This window comes from Salmo salar, chromosome 05 (assembly GCF_965601325.2).
Source record: "Salmo salar chromosome 05, fSalSal1, whole genome shotgun sequence".
Classification (NCBI taxonomy): Eukaryota; Metazoa; Chordata; class Actinopteri; order Salmoniformes; family Salmonidae; genus Salmo; species Salmo salar.
The window spans coordinates 9,212,974-9,240,298 of NC_138295.1; the positions used below are offsets into that span (position 1 = coordinate 9,212,974).

The 27,325-nt window shown below is 40.7% G+C and overlaps 1 protein-coding gene and 1 long non-coding RNA gene across 6 annotated transcripts in view; one reads left to right on the plus strand and one right to left on the minus strand.

The window, feature by feature from the left end:
* The window catches only part of LOC106604187 (glycine receptor subunit alphaZ1), a 111,792-nt gene extending 93,392 nt beyond the window's left edge, over nt 1-18,400 (plus strand). For all 4 annotated transcript variants that reach the window (XM_045717859.2, XM_045717862.2, XM_045717864.2 and 1 more), the window contains 2 exons: nt 2,785-2,931; nt 13,949-18,400. In XM_045717859.2, the coding sequence (XP_045573815.1) occupies nt 2,785-2,931; nt 13,949-14,242 (441 nt within the window). In that variant the 3' untranslated portion in view covers nt 14,243-18,400. The remainder of the gene's footprint in view (nt 1-2,784; nt 2,932-13,948) is intronic.
* On the minus strand, nt 287-18,972 carry LOC123743075 (uncharacterized). Of its 2 annotated transcripts, none has more exons than XR_006769816.2 (5): nt 18,688-18,972; nt 18,410-18,469; nt 12,166-12,656; nt 8,899-9,097; nt 287-2,898 (listed from the first exon to the last, which is right to left on the minus strand). It is a non-coding gene; the product is annotated as an uncharacterized LOC123743075 (long non-coding RNA). The 2 variants fall into 2 exon arrangements; XR_006769815.2 differs by having other exon boundaries at nt 287-2,903.
* Nucleotides 18,973-27,325: the final 8,353 nt, after the last annotated feature.

The following is a 27,325-nucleotide window of genomic DNA, read 5'->3' on the forward strand; positions in this document are numbered from 1 at the left end:
AAAATTGAACAAGTGAACCGTGATTTGTATGCAGTTCAGTTGTCACAATAATGATCACACAACATGGCTGAGCGTAGGTGCACACAGCACAGATTGCTCTCCCTCTTCCACGCCTCACTAACTTGGTGCATTGGTGACAGGGAGGGAAGGAGAGGATAGAGGGCCATTTTGAATGACAACAACATTCAGTCACCCTCAACAAATCTAGCCACCATGGAAAATTGACTTTTTGCTGTCATTATTTTCTATCCCCCTGTTGTAGTGCTCTACTTTCAAAACAAAGAGATGAAGAATGAAGAATTTTAATTGATCAAGTACTGTAAAACTAAAAAAACACATCAAAATATCTGATCTAGTGTGGAAAACTAGAAATCCCACAATCCAACGACACCAGGAAAGAGTAAAAGTAATCTGTCTGTCTCGGGCTGCTGACTTCTCATCATTTGAACAATGTCTTGTGAACCATGCATTCTGTAATGCCACCTAAACTGCATTCCAGGGCCACTTGGTCATTGACTTGTCAAATACAGTGAGCTTCAGATAAACTGACAAGCCAACCCAGTCTAGCTTTAGTCCCATTTCCAGGTCAAAGATGTGGTTTCCATACATCTCTCTCTCTCACTGCCAATCCAATTGACCGTACAGACTACTGTGTACTGGACAGTTCTTAGAGTTTGAAGTTAAATGTTGTCTTTGTAGCAGACATCAAATGAATGAATCAAGGCTCATAGGATTATTAGATACAGATCCGGTGCCTTCAGAAAGTATTCAGACCCCTTGACTTTTTCCACATTTTGTTACCTTACAGCCTTATTCTAATTTAATTTAATTTTTTAAGTCCTCATCAGTCAACACACAATACCCAATAATGACAAAACAAAAACAGGTTTTTAGACATTTTTGCTAATGTATTAAAAATTAAAAACAGAAATTCCTTATTTACGTAAGAATTCAGACCCTTTGCTATGAGCCTCGAAATTGAGCTCAGGGTGCATCTTGTTTCCATTGATCATTCTTGAGATGTTTCTACAACTTGATTGGAGTCCATCTGTGGTAAATTCAATTGATTGCACATGATTTGGAAAGGCACACACCTGTCTATATAAGGTCCCACAGTTGACAGTGCATGTCAGAGCAAAAACAAAGCCATGAGGTCGAAGGAATTGTCCATAGATCTCCGAGACAGGATTGTGTCGAGGCACAGATCTGGGGAAGGGTACCAAAAAATGTCTGGAGCATTGAAGGTCCCCAAGAACACAGTGGCCTGCATCATTCTTAAATGGAAGAAGTTTGGAACCACCAAGACTCTTCCTAGAGCTGGCCGCCCGGCCAAACTAAACAATCGGGGGAGAAGGGCCTTGGTCAGGGAGGTGACCAAGAACCCGATGGTCACTCTGACAGAGCTCCAGTTCCTCTGTGGAGATGAGAGAACCTTCCAGAAGGACAACCATCTCTGCAGCACTCCACCAATCAGGCCTTTATGGTAGGGTGGCCAGACGGGAGCCACTCATCAGTAAAAGGCACATGACAGCCCGCTTGGAGTTTGCCAAAAGGCACCTAAAGGACTCTCAGACAATGAGAAAGAAGATTCTCTGGTCTGATGAAACTAAGATTGAACTGTTTGGCCTGAATGCCAAGTGTCACGTCTGGAGGAAACCTGGCACCATCCCTACGGTGAAGCATGGAGGTGGCAGCATCATGCTGTGGGGATGTTTTTAAGCGTCAGGGACTGGCAGACTAGTCAAGATCTAGGGAAAGATGAACGGAGCAAAGTACAGAGAGATCCTTGATGAAAACCTGCTCCAGAGCTCTCAGGACATCAGACTGGGGCGAAGGTTCACCTTCCGACAGGACAACGACCCTAAGCACACAGCCAAGACAACGCAGGAGTGGCTTCGGGACAAGTCTCTGAATGTCCTTGAGTGGCCCAGCCAGAGCGCGGACTTGAACCCAATTGAACATTTCTGGAGAGACCTGAAAATAGCTGTTCAGTGACGCTCCCCATCCAACTTGACAGAGCTTGAGAAGATCTGCAGAGAAGAATGGGAGAAACTCCCCAAATACAGGTGTGCCAAACTTGTAACGTCATACAGTACCCAAGAAGACTCAAGGCTGTAATCGCGTGTCACGTCCTGACCAGCAGATGGAGCTATTGTATTAGTTTTGGGGTCAGGACGTGGCAGTTTTGTGTGTGTGAATGTTTGTTGGTGATTGGGACTTCCAATTGAAGGCAGGTGTGTTGAGTTGCCTTTGATTGGAAGTCCTATATAGGTGTGTGTGTTTTTCTTTGGGGTTGTGGGTAGTTGTTTTTGCACTGCGTTTAATAGCCTGCAGAACTGTTGCTGTTGTCATCTTTATTGTTTTGTCAAGTGGATGCTTTACTCCTTTTTTTTTATTAAAACCATGAGTATCCATATTCCCGCTGCGTCTTGGTCCTCTTCTCTCCATGACAACTTCTGTGACATCGCTGCCAATGGTGCTTCAACAAAGTATTAAGTAAAGGGTCTGAATACTTATGTAAATGTGATATTTCAGTTTTGCAACATTTTCTACAAACCTGTTTTTGCTTTGTCGTTATGGACTATTGTGTGTAGATTGATGAGGGGGAAATGATTGAATCCATTTTAGAATAAGGCTGTAATGTAACAAAATGTGGAAAAATTCTAGGGGTCTGAATACTTTCCGAATGCAGATGGTACTGTACATTATCTTCGACTCCAAGGTCAGTTGGTGTTGTAGTTGTTGTTGTCCTCCTCCTGCTTACCACCGTGTCCTCAATCACAGGTGTCGTATGTGAAAGCCATTGACATCTGGATGGCCGTGTGCCTCCTGTTTGTCTTCTCGGCCCTGCTTGAGTACGCTGCTGTGAACTTCATCGCTCGGCAACACAAGGAACTGCTGCGCTTCAGGAGGAGAAGGAGACACATGAAGGTCAGTTAACTGCTTTTTTAAATTATTGTGATCAAATGTATAATATTCAATCAAGGATTAGACTAACACTTTTCACAGGAACCCTTCCCATCACCTCAACCCCCTCCTCTCAGACCAGCAAGAGAGCCAGCCAGCCTCAGTTAAATATGACACTTTTTGTTTTCTCATATTCTCTACAAGTACACAACAGTTCATATTTAATGCTGAGTGAATATTGAGAATGATTAAAGTCATTAGGATGTGTCCCAAATGGCACCCTAGTCCCTTTATAGTGCACTACTTTTGACCAGAGCCCATAGAGAATAGGCTCAAATGTAGTGCATTACACATCCATGTACACAGACCAAACAGAAGAATGAGCTGTGTATCAGATTCACAACAATATAATTATTCCCACAAGCCCTACAGTGCCTTGTAAAAGTTCATCCCCCTTGGCGTTTTTCCTATTTTGTTGCATTACAACCTGTAATTTAAATGGATTTTTATTTGGATTTCATGTAATGGACATACACAAAATAGTCCAAATTGGTGAAGTGAAAAAAATTACTTGTTTCAAAAAATTTGAAGAAACAAAAAACGGAAAAGTGGAGCGTGCATATGTATTCACCCCTTTGCTATGAAGCCCCTAAATAATATCTGGTGCAACCAATTACCTTCAGAAGTCACATAATTAGTTAAATAAAGTCCACCTGTTTGCAATCTAAGTGTCACATGATCTGTCACATGATCTCAGTATAAATACACCGGTTCTAAAAGGCCCCAGAGTCTGAAACACCACTAAGCAAAGGGCAAGGGGCCCCACCAAGCAAGCAGCACCATGAAGACCAAGGAGCTCTCCAAACAGGTCAGGGACAAAGTTGTGGAAAAGTACAGATCAGGGTTGGGTTATAAAAAATATCAGAAACTTTGAACATCCCACAGAGCACCATCAAATCCATTATTAAAAAATAGAAAGAATATGGCACCACAACAAACCTGCCAAGAGAGGGCCGCCCACCAAAACTCAGGGACCAGGCAAGGAGGGCATTAATCAGAGAGGCAACAAAGAGACCAAAGATAACCCTGAAGTAGCTGCAAAGCTCCACAGCGGAGATTAGAGGAGCTGTCCATTGGACCACTTTAAGCCGTACATTCCACAGAGCTGGGCTTTACGGAAGAGTGGCCAGAAAAAGCCATTGCTTAAAGAAAAAAATAAGCAACCATGTTTGGTGTTCACCAAAAGGCATGTGGGAGACTCCCCAAACATACGGAAGAGGGTACTCTGGTCAGATGAGACTAAAATGGAGCTTTTTGGCCATTAAGGAAAAAGCTGTGTCTGGCGCAAACCCAACATCCCCCATTACCCCGAGGTCACCATCCCCACAGTGAAGCATGGTGGTAGCAGCGTCATGCTGTGGGATGTTTTTCATCTGTAGGGACTGGGAAACTGGTCAGAATTGAAGGAATGATGGATGGTGCTAAATACAGGGAAATTCTTGAGGGAAACCTGTTTCAGTCTTCCAGAGATTTGAGACTGGGACGGAGGTTCACCTTCCAGCAGGACAATGACCCTAAGCATACTGCTAAATTAACACTCGAGTGGTTTAAGGGGAAACATTGAAATGTCTTGGAATGGCCTAGTCAAAACCCAGACCTCAATCCAATTGAGAATCTGTGGTATGACTTAAAGATTACTGTACACCAGCGGAACCCATCCAACTTGAAGGAGCTGGAGCAGTTTTGCATTGAAGAATGGGCAAAAATCCCAGTGACTAGATGTGCCAAGCTTATAGAGACATACCCCAAGAGACTTGCAGCTGTAATTGCCGCAAAAGGTGGCTCTACAAAGTATTGACTTTTGGGGAGGGGGGGGGTGAATAGTTGTGCACGCTCAAGTTTTCATATTTTTTTTTTCTTATTTCTTGTTTGTTTCACAATAAAAAATATTTTGCATCTTCAAAGTGGTAGGCATGTTGTGTAAATCAAATGATACAATTCTCCCTAAAATCTATTATAATTCCAAGTTGTAAAACAATAGAATAGTCAAAATGCCAAGGAGGGTGTATCAGATTCACAACAATGGAATTATTCCCACATGCCTTAACGTAGTCTGACATAATCTATCGTCTAACAGGCCCAGGAGGACACCAGGTTGTAACGGTAGGGTTTAAAGGCCACTGCATTACAACATTCCCAATGGGCGGTGCCTGTTATCCTTGTATTAAAATCAGTTAAACAAGTAGCCTGGTCCCAGATCTGTTTTGCTGTATAGCCAACTCCTGTGGTCATTGGTATACCTAGTCTTTCATGCACAATGACCAAAGGAGTTGGCAAGACAGCACAAACAGATCTGGGATCAGGCTATAAAACAAGTAGAATGAAATTGAAAACCCCATCGCTACACTCTGTGTTTTTTTGCTTTTAATAAGATGTCAGATCCAAACAAACTCCATAGCTGTTGTTTGTCTGATAGTGTTTGTGTTGTTGATGTCTTGAAGACTGAATATCAAATACAGCTATCAAAGTATGACTCATTTAGTAGTATCTTTCTACCACAGAGAGTGTTGCTCCCTCGTCCTAAAACTCAGATCCAGCTCGGGGACTCTTTCTCTGCATCAGTCGTCTCATTTCTCTGAGGGGCAGCTAGACGGAGGAATTCAGATGTTGGATTGTTTTTTTTTTACTGTTTAATCAATCCATTTTATCTGTACAGATGAATTGATCAAATCCAAGACCATGTGATTTATTTAGAAGTAAACCTGTCAGCCTTGAAGCTAATAGAATAGGTCTGAGGAGGAGGAGGGGAGAGGGGAAGAGGAGGAGGAGGAGGAAGAGGAGGAGGAAGAGGAGAAGGAGGAGGGGGGAGAGAAAACACAGGAGTTAGACATAAACATTCCATAAAGTCCTTGTCATTCCGTGCTCCTTGACCGGGCAGACAGGCAGGCAGGAGGTTACACCCACTGACTACTTCCAAGGGAATATGGATCCAGTCAATCATTCAAAAGAGAGTAAAACATCTCAAAATAAATCCTCAATACTATTGTTATAATCCATAATCCCTGAAAGTAGGGTTTGTACTAGGTGAGGGTAGATTAGTCTACTGTTCCCTGGAGCACTAGTCTCTCTCAGGTAAATTGAGAAGCTGGCCACATCCCCAATGGCAACCATAGGGCTCTGGTCAAAAGTAGTGCACTATACAGGGAATAGGGTGCCATAGGGCTCTGGTCAAAAGTAGTGTGCTATTTATTTTAATTTTTTCATTTCACCTTTATTTAACCAGGTAGGCTAGTTGAGAACAAGTTTTCATTTACAACTGCGACCTGGCCAAGATAAAGCAAAGCAGTGCGACACAAACGGAATAAACAAGCGTACAGTCAATAACACAATAGAAAAATCTATATGCAGTGTGTGCAAATGTAGTAAGATTAGGGAGGTAAGGCAATAAATAGGCCATAGTGGTGAAATAATTACAATTTAGCAATTAACACTGGAGTGATGGATGTGCAGATGATGATGTGCAAGTAGAGATATTGGGGTGCAAAATAACAAAAAAAATGGAATAGGGTGCCATTTGGGACATAACCGCAGAGTACCATACAGTGTTTAGTGCTCCCATCTCTACAAGAGATGATAGCTGGTAGTCCCGGAGTTTGGCAGGAATGACTCAGATCTTCCTCCACTCTTTTACATGGTATGAGTTCTGGAGATTCCGGTTTGGTGATGTCATCATGTAGTCTAGTATGTAAAATGCAAGTCAAGCATTATTCTGCTGCGTTTTATAGAAAATGCTGACAAGTCTTTGTTTGAGTGGTGTTAGACCTATATAGTATTGCAGTTAACAATATTTTCATAAAATAGGACAAATATAAGCACCTGCCAAAATATTATTTTGTATTATTATATAGTGTAGTATTGAAGTTAACTATATTATCATATTATGTTATTATATTAACATTTTTATAATGTAATTATTAACCAAATATCCTGTGAAAATGATTTATAAATCCTTGTTTGAGAGGTGTTAGGCCTATAGTATTGAAATTAATAATATTATCTGGTGTTGATGATTTTAAGCCCATTATGAAAGGCCATATCCTACATTTACTTAAAGCTCTGAATGATATTGATCGTTTTTGGAGTTTTATCAGATGACAGGCTAGCTGCTATGTAAAATAGCTAGATTGATGTTGTATGACTTTACCATCCTGATCTACAGAAAGACATGTTGTATGACTTTACCATTACCAGTTCAGTGTGTGTGTGTGTGTTCAGCCTTCTAAAGACTATGATTCAGGCAGTTCAGCCTTCTAAAGGCTATGATTCAGGCAGTTCAGCCTTCTAAAGACTATGATTCAGGCAGTTCAGCCTTCTAAAGACTATGATTCAGGCAGTTCAGCCTTCTAAAGACTATGATTCAGGCAGTTCAGCCTTCTAAAGGCTATGATTCAGGCAGTTCAGCCTTCTAAAGGCTATGATTCAGGCAGTTCAGCCTTCTAAAGACTATGATTCAGCCAGTTCAGCCTTCTAAAGACTATGATTCAGGCAGTTCAGCCTTCTAAAGGCTATGATTCAGGCAGTTCAGCCTTCTAAAGGCTATGATTCAGGCAGTTCAGCCTTCTAAAGACTATGATTCAGGCAGTTCAGCCTTCTAAAGACTATGATTCAGGCAGTTCAGCCTTCTAAAGGCTATGATTCAGGCAGTTCAGCCTTCTAAAGGCTATGATTCAGGCAGTTCAGCCTTCTAAAGACTATGATTCAGGCAGTTCAGCCTTCTAAAGACTATGATTCAGGCAGTTCAGCCTTCTAAAGACTATGATTCAGGCAGTTCAGCCTTCTAAAGGCTATGATTCAGGCAGTTCAGCCTTCTAAAGGCTATGATTCAGGCAGTTCAGCCTTCTAAAGGCTATGATTCAGGCAGTTCAGCCTTCTAAAGGCTATGATTCAGGCAGTTCAGCCTTCTAAAGACTATGATTCAGGCAGTTCAGCCTTCTAAAGACTATGATTCAGGCAGTTCAGCCTTCTAAAGGCTATGATTCAGGCAGTTCAGCCTTCTAAAGACTATGATTCAGGCAGTTCAGCCTTCTAAAGGCTATGATTCAGGCAGTTCAGCCTTCTAAAGGCTATGATTCAGGCAGTTCAGCCTTCTAAAGACTATGATTCAGGCAGTTCAGCCTTCTAAAGACTATGATTCAGGCAGTTCAGCCTTCTAAAGGCTATGATTCAGGCAGTTCAGCCTTCTAAAGACTATGATTCAGGCAGTTCAGCCTTCTAAAGACTATGATTCAGGCAGTTCAGCCTTCTAAAGGCTATGATTCAGGCAGTTCAGCCTTCTAAAGACTATGATTCAGGCAGTTCAGCCTTCTAAAGACTATGATTCAGCCAGTTCATCCCAGAGGACTGCTCCTCTCCTCTCTCTGCAGTGAGGAACCTGTCACTTCTACCCTCGACACAATAAAACAACCTCTCTGGTTCTCTCTGGTTCTGGCTGAGCATCGGGGCACATAGCACACACACACTCAGCTCCAGGACCAATCTTCAACAGCCGCAGTGGAAATCTTGTTGTTTCTCCGTTGGTGTTTAATTGATCGATGATTGTCACTGATATCCTAGAGAGTTCCCATCAGCTACTATCTGACCTGGTTGAAAACTGATGGTCGCTGATTAGAAAGACATTGAGTGTGAAATCTACAAACGAACGCTGCAGCCTTTCGTGTGTGTGTGTGTGTGTGTGTGTGTGTGTGTGTGTGTGTGTGTGTGTGTGTGTGTGTGTGTGTGTGTGTGTGTGTGTGTGTGTGTGTGTGTGTGTGTGTGTGTGTGTGTGTGTGTGTGAGCGCGAGTGTGTGTAGATGTTTGTGTGTGTGTGAGAGTGCGAGTGTGTGTGGATGTTTGTGTGTGCGAGAGCGCGAGTGTGTGTGGATGTTTGTGTGTGCGAGAGCGCGAGTGTGTGTGGATGTTTGTGTGTGTGTTTGTGCGTGTGTGCGGGCGTACCTCTATGTGAAGGTGACAGATTGAGGTCTCCCCCTCCTGGCCAGATGGTGTAACTGCAGACGGCAGATCAATAGCAACAGGCAGACTATTCATCTGCCTGTTGCCTTGAAGTATAGACTGACTGTCCAGCAGCAGCCCACTCCCTCGACACACGCTCACAATCACACACACACATGTACCCGACAAGCTCCTCTCGAGACTGAAAGAAAGAGAGAAAGGTCTTAGGAGTAAACTAAATAATGAAATCACTTGCCCAACTGCAGCCTACCAACATTATCCACCAGCATTGAATAAAATAATATCAAACTGCATGTCATTTGAAGCTTCTCTCGATACTGTAAGAAAGGCCTTACCGAATAAACATGAATGAATATTGACTTGATTAAAACTTGACCGAAATGCAGAATAAAGGATATCAATGGTGTCTCCTTTAAAGATTGTATAAAGAATATCAATGGAATTATAGCAATTGCAGAATTCATAATAATACATGATTTAATTAGCCATAGAAACATGTCTGCAGCCTATACCCAACCACAATAACAACAGCCAAATAGCCCATGCATTAAAGATGCACTCCAGGATCTTAAGCGTAACAAATTCGTAACATATATACTGAACAAAAAATATAAACACAACATGCAACAATTTCAAAGATTTTACTGAGTTACAATTCATATGTAAGGAAATCAGTCTATTGAAATAAATTCAAAAGGCCCTAATCTATGGATTTCACATGACTGGGCAGGGGCGCAGCCCTGGGGAGGCCTGGGAGGACATAGGCCCACCCACTTGGGAGCCAGGCCCAGCCAATCAGAATGAGTTTTCCCCCACAAAATGGCTTTATTACAGACAGAAATACTCCTCAGTTTCATCAGCTGTCCGAAGAAGCCGGGTGTGGTGGTCCTGGGCTGGCGTGGTTACACGTGGTCTGCGGGTTTTAGTCCAGTTGGACATAATGCCAAATTCTCGAAAACAATGTTGGAGGTGGCTTATGGTAGAGAATTGAACACTCTGGTGGACATTCTTGCAGTCAGCATGTTAATTGCATGCTCCCTCAAAACTTGAGACATCTGTGACATTGTGTTGTGTGACAAAACTGCTCATTTTAGAGTGGCCTTTTATTGTCCCTTGCAGAAACATCTCAGCTAAGTGGATAGCTACTTTCTTTCAGCTATCCTTTTCTTTTCCCCTCCAGTCCAAACTGAGATATATTAATAACTAGGTGACATGATGTAACCCCTAGACTGAAGATACACTGCTCCACTGGCTAACGATGACAGGGCCTTATAAGGACCAGACTTCCTGATTGAACAAGGATAATCAGCTCATTAGACCTGATTAGCTACTGTTCAAGTGGAATCTTTCACACGGGATCGTCTCGGGTGTGTGTGTGTTCTGAGGTTGTACCACCAACAACGGGGGATAAGACACTGGATTAGCTAGGTAAATAAGTGGCATGTGACAGATAACCAAGTGGAAGCTACTCTCTGCCAGTGTCTGCAGGACATGAAGGGGCTAAATTATGTGAACTCATTGTTTCTTTGCAAAGTAAAAGATAATACATACAAAAATAATACATAGAACAAAAGACAAGTTATTGAACTTCTGTACAATATTTTCACAGTACAAAATATATTACGTAGTTTAAAGATGTTATAATTTAGTTGTGTTTCAACTGTGAAGAATATTTGTAAACAGTTTTACATGAACAATGTCTAAAATCCAGAATTTCTGCCATTCTGAAGCAAGAACCTTTACAGCACCGGTGAGAGAGACAATTTAGTTGTGTTTCAACTGTGAAGCAAAATATCATGTTCAAAGAAGTCAGTCCTAGACCAGACGAGCAAGGTATTTATTTTATTTAACTTTGTGTCCGAGAAACCAGCCCTAAACATTACTACTACTACTACTTCAACATTGTTCTCAGATTACCTGATCCTTTAGTAATGAATATACCAATCCTCGATATAAAAACGTGATAGCACGATATTAAAAAAGGAATGAAAATCCAATTGGAATGACTGGGAAAGGGGTCATGTATTGGCATTGGGCTAAATTGCTTTGGGAAATCATCAAATGAATGGCAAGACACCAACTCCTGGAGGAGAAGTTGATGATAGTTAGTCGTGACACTTCCCAAAACGACTTTGTGCAAATCAGCATTTTCCTTTTTCCAAGGCTGCATGACACCGCGACCCACGCAAAGGCAAATGTTTAGTAAAAACATAAGATGGAGCCTCCAACTAGTTGGCTTTACGGTTCTCTTTAATCTCAGCCATTAATCACAGCACCACACAGTAAGAGATGTACAGGCATCTATCATGAGGATGTGATGGATGGAGGAGTTAAGACGTCCTTCTCTCTATGTCTCACTAGACACCAAACAACCAACCAATCGGTCACCTCTCTTTAAATTCAATCTCAATTCAAAGGGCTTTATTGGCATGGGAAACATATGTTTACATTGCCAAAGCAAGTCAAATAGATAATAAACAAAAGTGGAATTAACAATGAAAATTTGACAGTAAACATTACACCCACAGAAGTTGGAAAAGAAGAGAGACATTTCAAATGTCATATTATGGCTATGTACAGTGTTATAACGATGTGCAAATAGTACAAAAGGGAAAATAAATAAACATAAATATAGGTTGTATTTACAATGGTGTTTGTTCTTCACTGGTTGCCCTTTTCTTGTGGCAACAGGTCACAAATCTTGCTGCTGTGATGACACACTGTGGTATTTCTCCCAATAGATATGGGAGTTTATCAAAATTGGATTTGTTTGGGGATTCTCTCTCTGACTTGCAAAAGGAGGAGAATGAGTGAGGGAGGGAGGAGGAGAGAGGAAGATTGAGCTTGATACTGCTTTTGTTCCAAGCCATACATTGTCTCCCTCACCACCACAAACCCAAAGGGCACCATTCCTCTCTCTCGCTATTTATCTCCCCTTCATACAATAAGAGTCTCTGCCCAGCTTACTGCTTTAATGGTGGAATGTTGAAGTAGGGGGCCGGGTAATGAATCAGACAGCCTGGGCTGGGGCGGGCGGGCAGGCGCTGTGAAAATGTATGTGTCTCAAATGGCATCCTATTCCCGACATCGTACACTACTTTTGAACATAGGTCTAAGTCGAAAGTAGTGCACTATGTAGGGAATATGATGCCATTTTGGGACGCCATCCTCCGCCGTCCCTCTTTACTGCTCCACGTCACGTCCCCCAGCCAACACATTAATCATACGGCAGGAGGAATGAATACTTACAAATGGTGGGCCAGCGCCACTGAAGGACAAGGGAAGGTTGACGCACAGCGTAGCCAGCATTAGATGTTTCAGTCACTGTTACAGGAAAACAGTGGAGCAGCGTAGCCAGCGTTAGATGTTTCAGTCACTGTTACAGGAAAACAGTGGAGCAACGTAGCCAGCGTTAGATGTTTCAGTCACTGTTACAGGAAAACAGTGGAGCAGCGTAGCCAGCATTAGATGTTTCAGTCACTGTTACAGGAAAACAGTGGAGCAACGTAGCCAGCGTTAGATGTTTCAGTCACTGTTACAGGAAAACAGTGGAGCAGTGTAGCCAGCATTAGATGTTTCAGTCACTGTTACAGGAAAACAGTGGAGCAACGTAGCCAGCGTTAGATGTTTCAGTCACTGTTACAGGAAAACAGTGGAGCAGCGTAGCCAGCATTAGATGTTTCAGTCACTGTTACAGGAAAACAGTGGAGCAACGTAGCCAGCGTTAGATGTTTCAGTCACTGTTAGAGGAAAACAGTGGAGTGGAGGAGACGATCCAAAATGGGGGAGAAAGGAGAAGACCCGCCTCCCGTGTGGTGTGTGTGTGTGTGTGTGTGTGTGTGTGTGTGTGTGTGTGTGTGTGTGTGTGTGTGTGTGTGTGTGTGTGTGTGTGTGTGTTCATCCATTCAGCCCAACACACATGAACAGTTATAAATGGGGTGGTATAAAGACAAAGACAGAAGGAGGACATGGAGTCTACAAATGGAACCTAGAAAACTAAGGCTTGTATTTTAGACAAGGACAGAAGGACATTTACATTTTTCATACCAAGCAAAGACAGATAAGGGACCCTGATTGTTTGTGTGTGATGAGGTATTGTGGAGGCAGGGATTGTGTTAGCCAGCTACCTGTAATGAAATTGCTGTCAATAGGAAAATGCAATTTACGTACGTATGATATCGAGATAACGTGTCCTTTATAACATGTGCAAACCTTGCCTCATAACCTTGAGTGATGTCATAGCTAAAATGTGAATCATCGACCCGTGCAATCCATATTTATCACAGTGCATATCAATGGTTAATGAGATAGTATCTGGATCATGTTGGACTTTGATTTTTAAGGCTCAACCATATGTGCCTCATTATGTTAATTCATGTCTCTGCATTACTTAAAGGCCCACTGTGATTTTCACAGCCATTATATGTGTTTTCAATTCACTAAGTCTGTTAAGAGCCTTTTCCTTAACGGCCCACTATGATTTAAGTCTGTTAAGAGCTTTTTCTTTGAAAGCCCACTATGATTTAAGTCAGTTAAGAGCCTTTTCTTTGAAAGCCCACTATGATTTAAGTCTGTTAAGAGCCTTTTCTTTGAAAGCCCACTATGATTTAAGTCAGTTAAGAGCCTTTTCTTTGAAAGCCCACTATGATTTAAGTCAGTTAAGAGCCTTTTCCTTAACGGCCCACTATGATTTAAGTCTGTTAAGAGCCTTTTCTTTGAAAGCCCACTATGATTTAAGTCAGTTAAGAGCCTTTTCCTTAACGGCCCACTATGATTTAAGTCAGTTAAGAGCCTTTTCTTTGAAAGCCCACTATGATTTAAGTCTGTTAAGAGCCTTTTCTTTGAAAGCCCACTATGATTTAAGTCAGTTAAGAGCCTTTTCTTTGAAAGCCCACTATGATTTTCAACATCATGTTATTACAACTTAAGGGGTGGGCCTTTAAGAGATATACAGAGAGAGAGCAGGCCTGGATATCAAATGTGTAATGGGTTTTTTGATTCCTAACAGAATGAATATTCGGCTGTGTTACAGGAGGATGAGGGTGGTGAGGGCCGGTTCAGCTTCACCGCCTATGGCATGGGCCCTGCCTGCCTGCAGGCCAAAGACGGCATGGCCATCAAAGGGAACAACAACAACGCCCCGACCGCCACTGCCGGCCCTCAGGAGAAAACGGTGGAAGAGATGCGCAAGCTCTTCATCGGCCGCGCGAAGAGGATCGACACGGTCTCTCGCGTGGCTTTCCCTCTAGTCTTCCTCATTTTTAATATTTTCTACTGGCTCGTATACAAGATCATCCGAAGCACGGATGTACACCAGATGACGTAAGCAAGGGAAGAGAGAGAGTTCAATACCACGCCATCCTTCTCCCAACCCCAATACTCCTCGCTCTTCACTTGCTCACTTGCTTTTGGTGGCTATCGCCTTGGCAACGGTAATTTATCAATATTTGTTCTTTTCTTTTCCCCCCCTCTTTTCAACCTGAATAATCCGGACCAGTGCAATAGCAATGCAGTAAAATGCATGATATATGAATGTGGCAATATATTTACAAAACGATAAAGAAGTAAATGTTAAGACTTTTAACCGATACATCCGAGAACTTGGGAATTTATGATAACTGAGAATTTAAAAAGAAAGAGATGTTCTTCTAAGAAGTGTTTGTTTATTTTCGCAACTCAAAGAAGACAGATACTGCATTATAAAGAAGAAGAAGGAGTTGGGGAAACATACTATATATCTATCATATATTTAAAAACGGTTATTTCTTCGAAAGGCAGATGTCTGGATGGAACACGAGGGATGGATTTTAAAACGATACTAAGACGATTTAGTGTTTCCGTTAATAAAGTGATGCAAGGATCATGTGTCCTATATATCTCAATTAGCTTCAATGTGTGTTGCAAGCACTTATCAACGCTCCCTGAGCCCTCAACAAAAAACGGACATTTCATGTGGTTGATGCTGCTATCAACTATATGAAGGAAACTTGATGAGTGGGGGAGTGAAAATAATATTATATTGTTTCTAACCGCTGTGGTCAACGTGTTCCTCTGTCTGCCCTTAACTTCATTTCTCAATTGCATATCGTTTTTAATTTAGGAGTCAAGTATATATCATGTTGCTGTAGAGCTCAAGCTCTTCTTGGGAACTTTAAATTCTAAAGGGACATTTGCCATCATTCACATATCCTCATTGTTGCATTCATTCATTCATTTATCCATGTGCTTTTTTTTTTAAAGGATTTGGTACTTAAATCAAATATGATTCATTAAAAGTGAATCTACACTGGAAAAGCATTTTTTTTTAAATCCTGATTCTTCCTACTCATTTCATTGAAGATATACTGTTAACATTTGTTTAGTTCTTTTCATAGCTTATTATCCAGTTACGGTAAGATACCCAGCAGGCGATGGAGAAAAATGTAGTGAGTTAAGATTAAAACAAGAAAACACCTACTGTACCTTAACAATTATTACCATTAATATATTTACACACATTAATAATGTAGCTAAAAAACATATGCATTATTATCATCATTTACTAAATATGCCTAAAAGATATTCACTCAAAATCATGGAAAATAGTTTGATACTTTAACATCAATGATTAACACAATGTTCTCATTGGTGTATAATGCAGTACATGTTATAGTTCACAATACTACAGTATACTGTGAAACTGATTGATTAATACATGTATTTAACTAGTCAGTGGCTTGATTTAAGATACTGAAATCTATTACTTCTCACCAGGCTTTTCTATGCAATAATTAATATATGCAATTATTTTTTAATTAGCTTTACCATTTACAAAACATTATGATGAATCTGTTTGAGCTTGTGTGCCATCAAGTTTTTTAATTTAAGACATCACAGATCACAGTGCTCATATTTCCAATGGTGGACATACATACAAACATACACGAGGCCTTCATATCTACATCCCCAAACATAATGTAAACTATTCACCCTCCTCCTAGGCCCATCATTCTCCACACATTTACATTCAACTACCACCGGGCCAAGCTACAGTGGCTTTTCATATTGCATATTTAAGACTTTCTGCTCTCTGTAGCCCCAACTCTGGTACATTGTTTACCTAGCCTAAAGTGCTAAAGTCACCAAGCCCCAGAAATAAAGACTACACTACTGCTACCACTGGAAGTATGGCCTGCGAGACATTGTCATGGATGGGAGACTCGGACACAGTGGAAATAAACACTTGTCGAGTGAGTTTTTGCATTTAACTTCAATGCCAAATGTTATTTTCCTCTACCTGGTTTTTATTCCAAACCAAATAAGTATTTTGTTAACCTACGATCATTGCCTTCCTGGTTCGGTTTTGAATATGATGACATAAGGGGAAAGATGCCAGAACACCTTTGCAACAGAAATGATGCACTGGTTCAGGATATTATTTAGGTTCAGTTGTTGTAACTTAAATTGATTCAGTTCTTTCCATTGACTTCCCAGTGTGTGGATAAAGTGCTTCCATTTCTTTTTGTGGTAATATGATGCTATTCAATTAACAATATTATATATTTTGATATGAAACTTTTTCAGCTTCTTCATCCCTGTTTTTTCTTCTTGAAAAGTATAATCCATTACTTTAACAGGTCATAGATTTTCACGTGTGTTAATGATAGTTTGAGGTGGTTTGATGTTTGAGGCTTGATGGACTTGCACAAGAGATTAGAACAATATTTTACATTTCGGTCAACTATTTCTTAAATTCATATTATCTTCCAGTAATTCATATTACCTTCCAGTTGAGGCAGTATTTGTCAAAACATATGTGTGTTTTTAACAGACACAATCCATGGGTAAATTGATTTGAAGGTCTATGTTTTTGTAGTAGTATTATTTTATCCCAGCAAATTAACTTTTCAGCATGGGGCATACTTATGTAATTTATAATGTTATGCTTTACCCAAAACTATGCATTTATAAAAGTTAATTGTTAGAATGGGGTTAAAACATATTGGCCATTTAAAATATCAGCACAGTAAACAATATGTTTTGAAAGTGCTGAATGATTTGTTGATAGATACAGTATTTATTTGTTGGCTGCAATATTTCAGTACAGAATTTGACCATGAATCTTTCCTCAGTTTTGACTTCCTCAGCCAAAAATATCCATTAAATAAAATGCTATCCAGTGTTGAATATGCAACAAACTAGGAACTAGTCATATCATGTACCGCCACTCAACCACCATGATATTCACTCATCCATTCAATAGTTATGGATTGAACTCTATGCCCTGACCATGTGAAGGATCACTGCACTTGGGAAAATGTTATATGGATTTATTGTAACCAATTGCTTATTAAGGTGCATTATTACTAGTGACCTGTCCAGGGCATGTACTTGTACATCAAGCTGCCTCATGCTACAGAAACAGGAGATAGGCTCCAGGGTTGGGGTCAATTCCAATTTAAATTGAATTTTAATTCAATTCAGAATCGACCTGGAATTTGAATTGAATACATGGGAAATGAATAGGCAGAAAGAATTGAATTGGAATTGAATTTCTGGAATTTACCCTGACCCTGATAGGCTCCTGCCCTACGGGACAAGGGGCAGGGGCTCGGACAAGGCTTACTTTGTTTATTATGTTATTCAAGATGGAAATGACACTTACTACTCTGAATAGACAACTTCAACAAGGTCTAATGGATTCTAGAACACTGACACATTCTACAACAACAATTGTATGTTTAACTTAATTGCTCAGCAGATCAATGTTCAAAGTATGGAAGTGGTAGGAATGTTCACTGATGGGGAAACCTCCATTGGACAGATAGGACTTCCTACCCATATCTACCTGACCTATCATAATGTCAAATATTATTGACAATGAAGGAAGTTCATATAATATTTGGCATATAGGACAGTGCAATATGAACATTTTAAAAGTATGAAATTCAACTAGCATGTTATGATTTGTTAGTAATTGCTGTTAACAACAGCTGTTTGATTCTGTTTATTGTATTTTTAATATATCAAATGCCCTGGTTGTGGTGACGCACTCACCACCCAGTGATAGAGATGGACAGAAATAACCAGTCATGAACTGAACTGTACACAAAAATGGAAACGTTTCTATTTATGTATTTCTATTCATTTTTAGCACAAGTTGGAATGGCCTTAATTTAGTTTAACTTGCTTAAATATTGTGTATTGGCACAAAGTGCACATCTTAATTTGCTAATTACAGTTATGATAATAATCCAAGAGTGCACTTCAGAAGAAGGAAAAAAGTTCAGCAAATCCTTTTTTTTTCATTAAAATGTGAAAACACTGAATATTTTGCATGAATATAAATACAATGGCAAATATTTTTGGCTTGTACAAAAATGTTAGCAATTTGAAGAAAAAAAGGAATGTACAATTTCTGCTGTAAATGTATATAACTAAATATTTATTGAAATATGTCATTATAAGTAATTCTAATTACAATTAAAGGTTTTCTGAACAAAAATCTCTTTACCTTTTTTTGGAAGAATTGTCAAGAGTTGGACTATTGCTTTCTGTTACACAGCTCAAGTATCTGTGTATAATCATAAGAAGTACAAAAAATGTCAAACAATAAATTATGTCCGTAGGTTGTTGTATTCATTCTATCACTAACTAGCAAAAAGCCCTTGAGGAGACAATTATTTTTCTCTTCACTTTATGATTGAATTAGGCTTGCTATAATTGACTTTTAAAAACATGTTACATAAGTGGTACGCATTAAAAAAATTAAATACAAATTGTCATTATTACCATTTGTAAGGTCATATTCCTAAGATTCAGTGGCCTAAAGATAAATTCGTACACAACGGAGATGGACGGTACAGTAGCAGTGTTTCAATGTCGTCTTTCGCCACAAAATGAGCGGTTCCTCCGGCATTCCTTCCGCAGCCGTGGGGACAGTGTGATCTGATCTATAGGCTATATAGGCTATTCATTAAAGCGGCCTATTTTCCATTGATAACCAAATGTAATGTCAGCAACTTGTTCAAACAGTAAACCAAACATCAAGAATCCACCCAAAAAAGGCATTTTGTTTACAAGTATAGACGGATTAGATGACAACATCACGAAAACTATGCACACGCTTCAATGGGGCAAAGGTCCGTGTGCTGTTGTGATTCTGGAAGGCCAGATATCTAGCAAAAATGACAAGAAGCTGATTGATTTCTTTCTCCCTGCGCTGCTAATGACAATTTTGGTCTGCTCATACAGGAGTAATAAAGGCACAGTGCACTAATTTTATTAAAAAAATATCTATATATTCGCTACTGTTTTTATGGAATATCTACATAGGCATACAGAGGCCCATTATCAGCAACCATCACTCCTGTGTTCCAATGGCACGTTGTGTTAGCTAATCCAAGTTTATCATTATAAAAGGCTAATTGATCATTAGAAAACCCTTTTGCAATTATGTTAGCACAGCTGAAAACTGTCGTTCTGATTAAAGAAGCAATAAAACTGTCCTTCTTTAGACAAGTTTAGTATTTGGAGCATCAGCATTTGTGGGTTTGATTACAGGCTCAAAATGACCAGAAACAAAGAACTTTCTTCTGAAACTCGTCAGTCTATTCTTGTTCTGAGAAATAAAGGCTATTCCATGCGGGAAATTGCCTGTGTACTACTCCCTTCACAGAACAGCGCAAACTGGCTCTAACCAGAATAATGTAGAAAGAGGAGTGGGAGGCCCCGGTGCACAACTGAGCAAGAGGACAAGTACATTAGAGTGTCTAGTTTGTGAAACAGACACCTCACAAGTCCTCAACTGGCAGCTTCATTAAATAGTACCCGCAAAACACCAGTCTCAAAGTCAACAGTGAAGAGGCAACTCAGGGATTCTGGCCTTCTAGGCAGAGTTCCTCTGTCCAGTGTCTGTGTTCTTTTGCCCATCTTAATATTTTATTTTTATTGGCCAGTCTGAGATATGGCTTTTTCTTTGCAACTCTGCCTAGAAGGCCAGCATCCCGGAGTCGTCTCTTCACTGTTGACGTTGAGACTGGTGTTTTGTGGGTACTATTTAATGAGGCATCTGTTTCTCAAAATGGACACTCTAATGTACTTGTCCTCTTGCTCAGTTGTGCAACGGGGCCTCCCACTCCTCTTTCTATTCTGGTTAGAGCCAGTTTGCGCTGTTCTGTGATGGGAGTAGTACCCAGCGTTGTTCGAGATCTTCAGTTTCTTGGCAATTTCTCGCATGGAATAGCCTTCATTTCTCAGAACAAGAATAGACTGACAAGTTTCAGAAGAAAGTTATTTGTTTCTGGCCATTTTGAGCCACAAATGCTGATGCTCCAGATACTGAACTAGTCTAAAGAAGGCCAGTTTTATTGCTTCTTTAATCAGGACAACAGTTTTCAGCTGTGCTAACATAATTGCAAAAGAGTTTTCTAATGATCAATTAGCCTTTGAAAATGATAAACTTGGATTAGCTAACACAACGTGCCATTGGAACACAGGAGTGATGGTTGCTGATAATGGGCCTCTGTACGCCTATGTAGATATTCCATTAGAAAACTCAGCCGTTTCCAGCGACAATAGTAATTTACAACATTAACAATGTCTACACTGTATTTCTGATCAATTTTATGTTATTTTGATTGACAAAAAAAGTGTTGCTTTTCTTTCAAAAACAAGGACATTTCTAAGTGATCCTAAACTTTTGAACAGTAGTGTATATATATATATATATATATATATATATATATATATATATATATATATATATATATATATATATATATATATATATATTGGGGGGGGGGGGGGGGTGCTGCAGCACCCTCAGAACCCCTACCTCCTGCTATTTGGTCTATAGTGACTCTGTTGTGAAATGGTAGCCGAATGCTGTAGCCAACTAGCTAGACATGTTCTTTTTCGTTATCATGTGACCAAAACAGGATGACTAGCGAGGGAATGTGACTCTTCCTTGCTTTCACAAAATGAAATGACAAAAATTACAATATACTTTGCTCTAGCCTCCTTGTGAATGGGAGTGGGACCGGTGAGAATATCATGTGACCACAATGTGCCCGATGCTCCAAAAATTCCCCTCCCCATGTGCATGCACGCCATGTTCCTGCCACGTTCCTACCATGTTTCAGCCATGTTTCTGCCATGTTTCAGCCATGTTCCTGCCATGTTTCAGCCATGTTCCTGCCACGTTCCTGCCATGTTTCAGCCATGTTTCAGCCATGTTCCTGCCATGTTTCAGCCATGTTTCAGCCATGTTTCAGCCATGTTCCTGCCATGTTTCAGCCATGTTTCTGCCACATTTCAGCCATGTTCATTCCACGTTTCAGCCATGTCTCAGCCACGTTTCAGCCATGTCTCAGCCATGTTTCAGCCATGTTTCTGCGTCGTTTCTGCCATGTTCCTGCCACGTTTCAGCCATGTTCCTGCCACGTTCCTGCCACGTTTCAGCCATGTTCCTGCCATGTTCCTGCCACGTTCCTGCCATGTTTCAGACATGTTTCAGACATGTTTCAGCCATGTTTCTGCCACTTTCAGCCATGTTCCTGCCATGTTTCTGCCATGTTCCTGCCACGTTCCTGTCATGTTTCAGCCACGTTTCAGCCATGTTTCTGCCATGTTCCTGCCATGTTTCTGCCATGTTCCTGCCATGTTCCTGCCACGTTCCTGCCACGTTCCTGCCATGTTTCTGCCATGTTTCTGCCAAGTTTCAGCCATGTTTCTGCCATGTTCCTGACATGTTTCTGCCACGTTTCAGCCATGTTTCTGCCATGTTTCAGCCATGTTCCTGCCATGTTCCTGCCATGTTCCTGCCACGTTCCTGCCACGTTCCTGCCATGTTTCTGCCATGTTTCTGCCAAGTTTCAGCCATGTTTCTGCCATGTTCCTGACATGTTTCTGCCATGTTTCAGCCATGTTTCTGCCATGTTTCAACCATGTTTCTGCCATGTTTCAGCCACGTTCCTGCCACGTTCCTGCCATGTTTCAGCCATGTTCCTGCCACGTTCCTGCCATGTTACAGCCATGTTTCAGCCATGTTTCTGCTTAGGGCCTCGATACTTACATCCACCTGCAGCTGACTGAGCTGTTAATTGTGTCAGATGACAAGCTCACACACACACACACACACACACACACACACACACACACACACACACACACACACACACACACACACACACACAGCTGTTAATTGTGTTAGATGACAAGCTCACACACACCACACACACACAGCTGTTAATTGTGTTAGATGACAAGCTCACACACACACACCACACACACACAGCTGTTAATTGTGTCAGATGACAGTTGGTTGATTGGCTGTGGGTGGTTCACCAGAACAGGTGCAGAAATGTATTAATGAATTCATCAGTCAAGGAGCCCAATATACTGTAGACCTACAGATGTGTATGGAATGTAAGACATAGTGTTTTCTGACTTATAGAGGGAGACCATAGAGAGGGAGAACCTAGAGAGGGAACCTAGAGAGGGAGACCGTAGAGAGACGGAACCTAGAGAGGGAGACCCAAGAGAGAGGGAACCTAGAGAGGGAGACCCTAGAGAGGGAGACCCTTGAGAGGGAGACCCTAGAGAGACAGAACCTAGAGAGGGAGACCCTAGAGAGAGGGAACCTAGAGAGGGAGACCCTAGAGAGGGAGACCCTAGAGAGGGAGACCCTAGAAAGGGAAATCAGTATGCTATATGAACACAGACAGTATGCTATATGAACACAGACATTATGCTATATGAACACAGACAGTATGCTATATGAACACAGACAGTATGCTATATGAACAGAGACAGTATGCTATATGAACACAGACAGTATGCTATATGAACACAGACAGTATGCTATATGACACAGACAGTATGCTATATGAACACAGACAGTATGCTATATGAACATAGACAGTATGCTATATGAACACAGACAGTATGCTATATGAACACAGACAGTATGCTATATTAATACAGACAGTATGCTATATGAACCCAGACAGTATGCTATATGAACACAGACGGTATTCATTCTGAACACAGACAGTATGCTATATGAACACAGACAGTATGCTATATGAACACAGACGTATTCATTCTGAACACAGACAGTATGCTATATGAACACAGACAGTATGCTATATGTATGCTATATGAACACAGACAGTATTCATTCTGAACACAGACAGTATGCTATATGAACACAGACAGTATGCTATATGAACACAAACAGTATGCTATATGAACACAGACAGTATGCTATATGAACACAGACAGTATGCTATATGAACACAGACAGTATGCATTCTGAACACAGACAGTATGCATTCTGAACACAGACAGTATGCTATATGAACACAGACAGTATGCTATATGAACACAGACAGTATGCATTCTGAACACAGACAGTATGCATTCTGAACACAGACAGTATGCTATATGAACACAAACAGTATGCTATATGAACACAGACAGTATGCTATATGAACACAGACAGTATGCTATATGAACACAGACAGTATGCATTCTGAACACAGACAGTATGCATTCTGAACACAGACAGTATGCTATATGAACACAGACAGTATGCTATATGAACACAGACAGTATGCTATATGAACACAGACAGTATTCAAAATGAATTGATCAAACACTGATCTGTTTAGTACTTTTGTTTTACAGGTTTAGAGAGTAGATATTTCAGTGAAATTAAATATTACACATCGTAATTGAAAATCATGGAGACACAACCTTCATTAGTGCAAAGCCTCCCTATAGGTTTCAAGTGAACAGCATCTATCTATATTATACGCATGATTCTGTATTATGTTTCATGTTTTGTGTGGACCCCAGGAAGAGTAGCTTCTGCTTTTGCAACAGCTCATGGGATTCCTAATAAAATACCAAATACCAAAAATAGGATCCAAAATAAAACACCAAAATGCAGTGTGAAGGATGTCAGTTTCCCTCTGATAGTCCAATGAATGCAAAGGGTCTGATGGTGATGTGCCTAGCAATCCAATCAGAAGCACTTTGGATGCATTTAGACAGCCCGCCCAATTCTGATATACTTTTTTTTCACTAATTGGTATTTTGACTAATCAGATCAGCTCTGAAAAAATATCTGGCGTGAAAATATTTGATGTGATTGGTCAAAAGACCAATGTGTGGAAAAAATATCAGAATTGGGCTGCCTGTCTAAACACGGCCTATGAACATGTTTCCATCCAACCATTTTATTTGGTTGAATTATCTGATGCATGAAAAAAGTCACGACAGGGCTAATGGAAACAGGATATGCCAGTACAATTTTATAACTGCCGACAGTAAATTTGTTCATATTTTTTCACATCTTTTTGTGTAGATAAAATGAATTGTGCGAAAAATTGCGGTGGAAACGCCTTTATCTCCAAATATTTATATAATAAACATCATATTGAATGTAAACTCGGAGTCACGCAATGATGTGTTGTGTGGTCTTCCCAATATTAATCGGGAAAGCATGCAGTTTATTAGGCTACAGATTAAATAAATGATGATGAACTTCACAGGGTGGTGAATGTGCACACTGTGAGCTTGATGCTCATCAAAAATAAATATATTTTTCTGGTGACATGATGATGCTTAAATATCTTATTCTGGTGACATGATGACGCTTAAATATCTTATTCTGGTGACATGATGACGCTTAAATATCTTATTCTGGTGACATGATGATGCTTAAATATCTTATTCTGGTGACATGATGACGCTTAAATATCTTATTCTGGTGACATGATGATGCTTAAATATCTTATTCTGGTGACATGATGACGCTTGGCTGCCATTTGACAAATAAAACACATATCGCTCCTACCCATAATAATGTCATAATGCCATAATGCAGGTAGTTTACCCGCACTGTGTCTGCGAGCTGTTGGCTAGAGCGCACATACCAGAGTGGGCACGTTTGCTAAATAACACAACCGTTTTTGTGACAAAACCACCAGTAGAGTTGAAAAATCCATTTAAATTGTATTTTTAAATCAGTAAAATGTCATTTAACCGCAAAATGATTGTTTATGTGTCATCACGCACAGCCTTCCATTTGGGACATAAACGAGCTCTCCCTAACCTACCTACCTCCAATAAACATATTGAGGTATGATGTAAAAAAAAATCTCACCACACAGTGACTGACTGAACCTTCTCCTAAACACACAAGCGCAGGTTTCCATTAAGCCTGTTTTTTTTTTTACAAAAGCGATGTCGCAACAAAAAAATATTGCGACATGTGTAATGGAAACGGCAGATATAGGATGCATTTTTATCTGTTCGACAGTGGTAGATTTTTCTTTTGGTCGAACTTTCTTTATTGCGACATGATGGAAACAGTGTTTTTCAATAAATTATTATTTGCCGAATAATTTTGAAGGTACACGGGCACGTCATGTCATCACTTCACTATAAAGCTCCACTTCACATTTAATTCTAAATGCCTGAACTTCCTCCTCTGTAATGTGATATTTTTAGCTGTTGGATGATGATGACCCATTAAAGGACTGGCCTCAATCAAACGCCCTAAATGGCAGCCTATTTCCTAATCAAGTGCACTACTTACCCCATAGGGCTATGAGAAATAGTAGTGCACTATATAGGGAATAAGGTGTCTTTTGGGACATTGTCATAGCTCTGGCTCCTCTGCCCTTGTTCAAGTGAGTGGGTAACAACTCACTGCCCATCCCCCTCCCCTTCTCCCAGACCAACCCGCTGCAGAAACAGTATACTACAGGGGGACTCATCGGAATGACATTACAGCTGACTCTGAAAACCACCCCCAGGGCTTGAAGCCAGTGAAACATGAAGGCTTTGACAGACATTCGTTTCACAGTGTTTGAAATCAGAGCATTAGTAATTTTTTTTTTGGTGACCCTGCAAATGCTCCCTAAAATGAGTAATCTGTTTTTGTTGTGTTGATGGTGATGACTAAACCTTTGTGATTTCGCCCCATGATAATGAAGCCTTTTACATTTCTTCACACGCCAGGATGTGAATGCTAATAGATTCAAACAATCTTAATGAGAGTCTTGATTGCCTCCAACGTGTTTGTGTTTGTGTTTGCTTGACTGCATTCCTGTGTGTGTGTGTGTGTGTGTGTGTGTGTGTGTGTGTGTGTGTGTGTGTGTGTGTGTGTGTGTGTGTGTGTGTGTGTGTGTGCGTGTGTGCGTGCGTGCGTGCGTGCGTGCGTGCGTGCGTGTGTGGGTGAGACCCAAATGGCGTCCTATTCCCATAGACCCTGGTCAAAAAGTAGTGCACTATGTAAGGAATAGGATGCCATTTGGGAAGGGTTTGTCCAGCTGGAGGGCCTTATGCTCAGAGGGTTGTTGCCAGCTGTGCCAGGACATTCTCAGCCCATGTGGGTCACAGGGTGGGGATACCAAATACGATAGGACCGATACACCCTGAGAGGTTATGTTGCATCCTCCTCCACATCATGAATACTAATGAACACAGTCTCTGGCCACCTGCTGGAAGACCTTGTCCTTGCTAGTGAGGAAATCTACAGGACCATTTGCTGGGGGTGTATTCATTAGAGCACCCCGTTTCAATCTAAGTTCAGGTAGTACCACCCCGTTTCAATCTAAGTTCAGGTAGTACTACCCCGTTTCAATCTATGTTCAGGTAGTAACACCCCGTTTCAACCTAAATTCAGGTAGTACAACCCCGTTTCAATCTATGTTCAGGTAGTACCACCCCGTTTCAATCTAAGTTCAGGTAGTACCACCCCGTTTCAATCTAAGTTCAGGTAGTTCCACCCCGTTTCAATCTAAGTTCAGGTAGTACCACCCCGTTTCAATCTAAGTTCAGGTAGTACCACCCCGTTTCAATCTAAGTTCAGGTAGTTCCACCCCGTTTCAATCTAAGTTCAGGTAGTACACCCCGTTTCAATCTAAGTTCAGGTAGTACCACCCCGTTTCAATCTAAGTTCAGGTAGTTCTACCCCGTTTCAATCTAAGTTCAGGGAGTACACCCCGTTTCAATCTAAGTTCAGGTAGTACCACCCCGTTTCAACCTGTTCAGGTAGTTCCACCCCGTTTCAACCTAAGATCAGGTAGTTCCACCCCGTTTCAATCTAAGTTCAGGTAGTTCCACCCCGTTTCAATCTAAGTTCAGGGAGTACAACCCCGTTTCAACCTAAGTTCAGGTAGTGTTATGTGTTATTACATACAGCCGGAAATAATTTTAGCATATCAGAGCGGTGGTAACACACCAGCATTACGAAGCAAACTGGAAACCACATATGCTGAGGCAGCATTTATTGTTGCTGGGGATTTTAACAAAGAAAATCAGAGGAAAACACTACCGAAGTTCTACCAACACATTGACTGTAGTACTCGCTCTGAGAAAACATTGTACCACTGCTACTCAACTTTTCGAACTG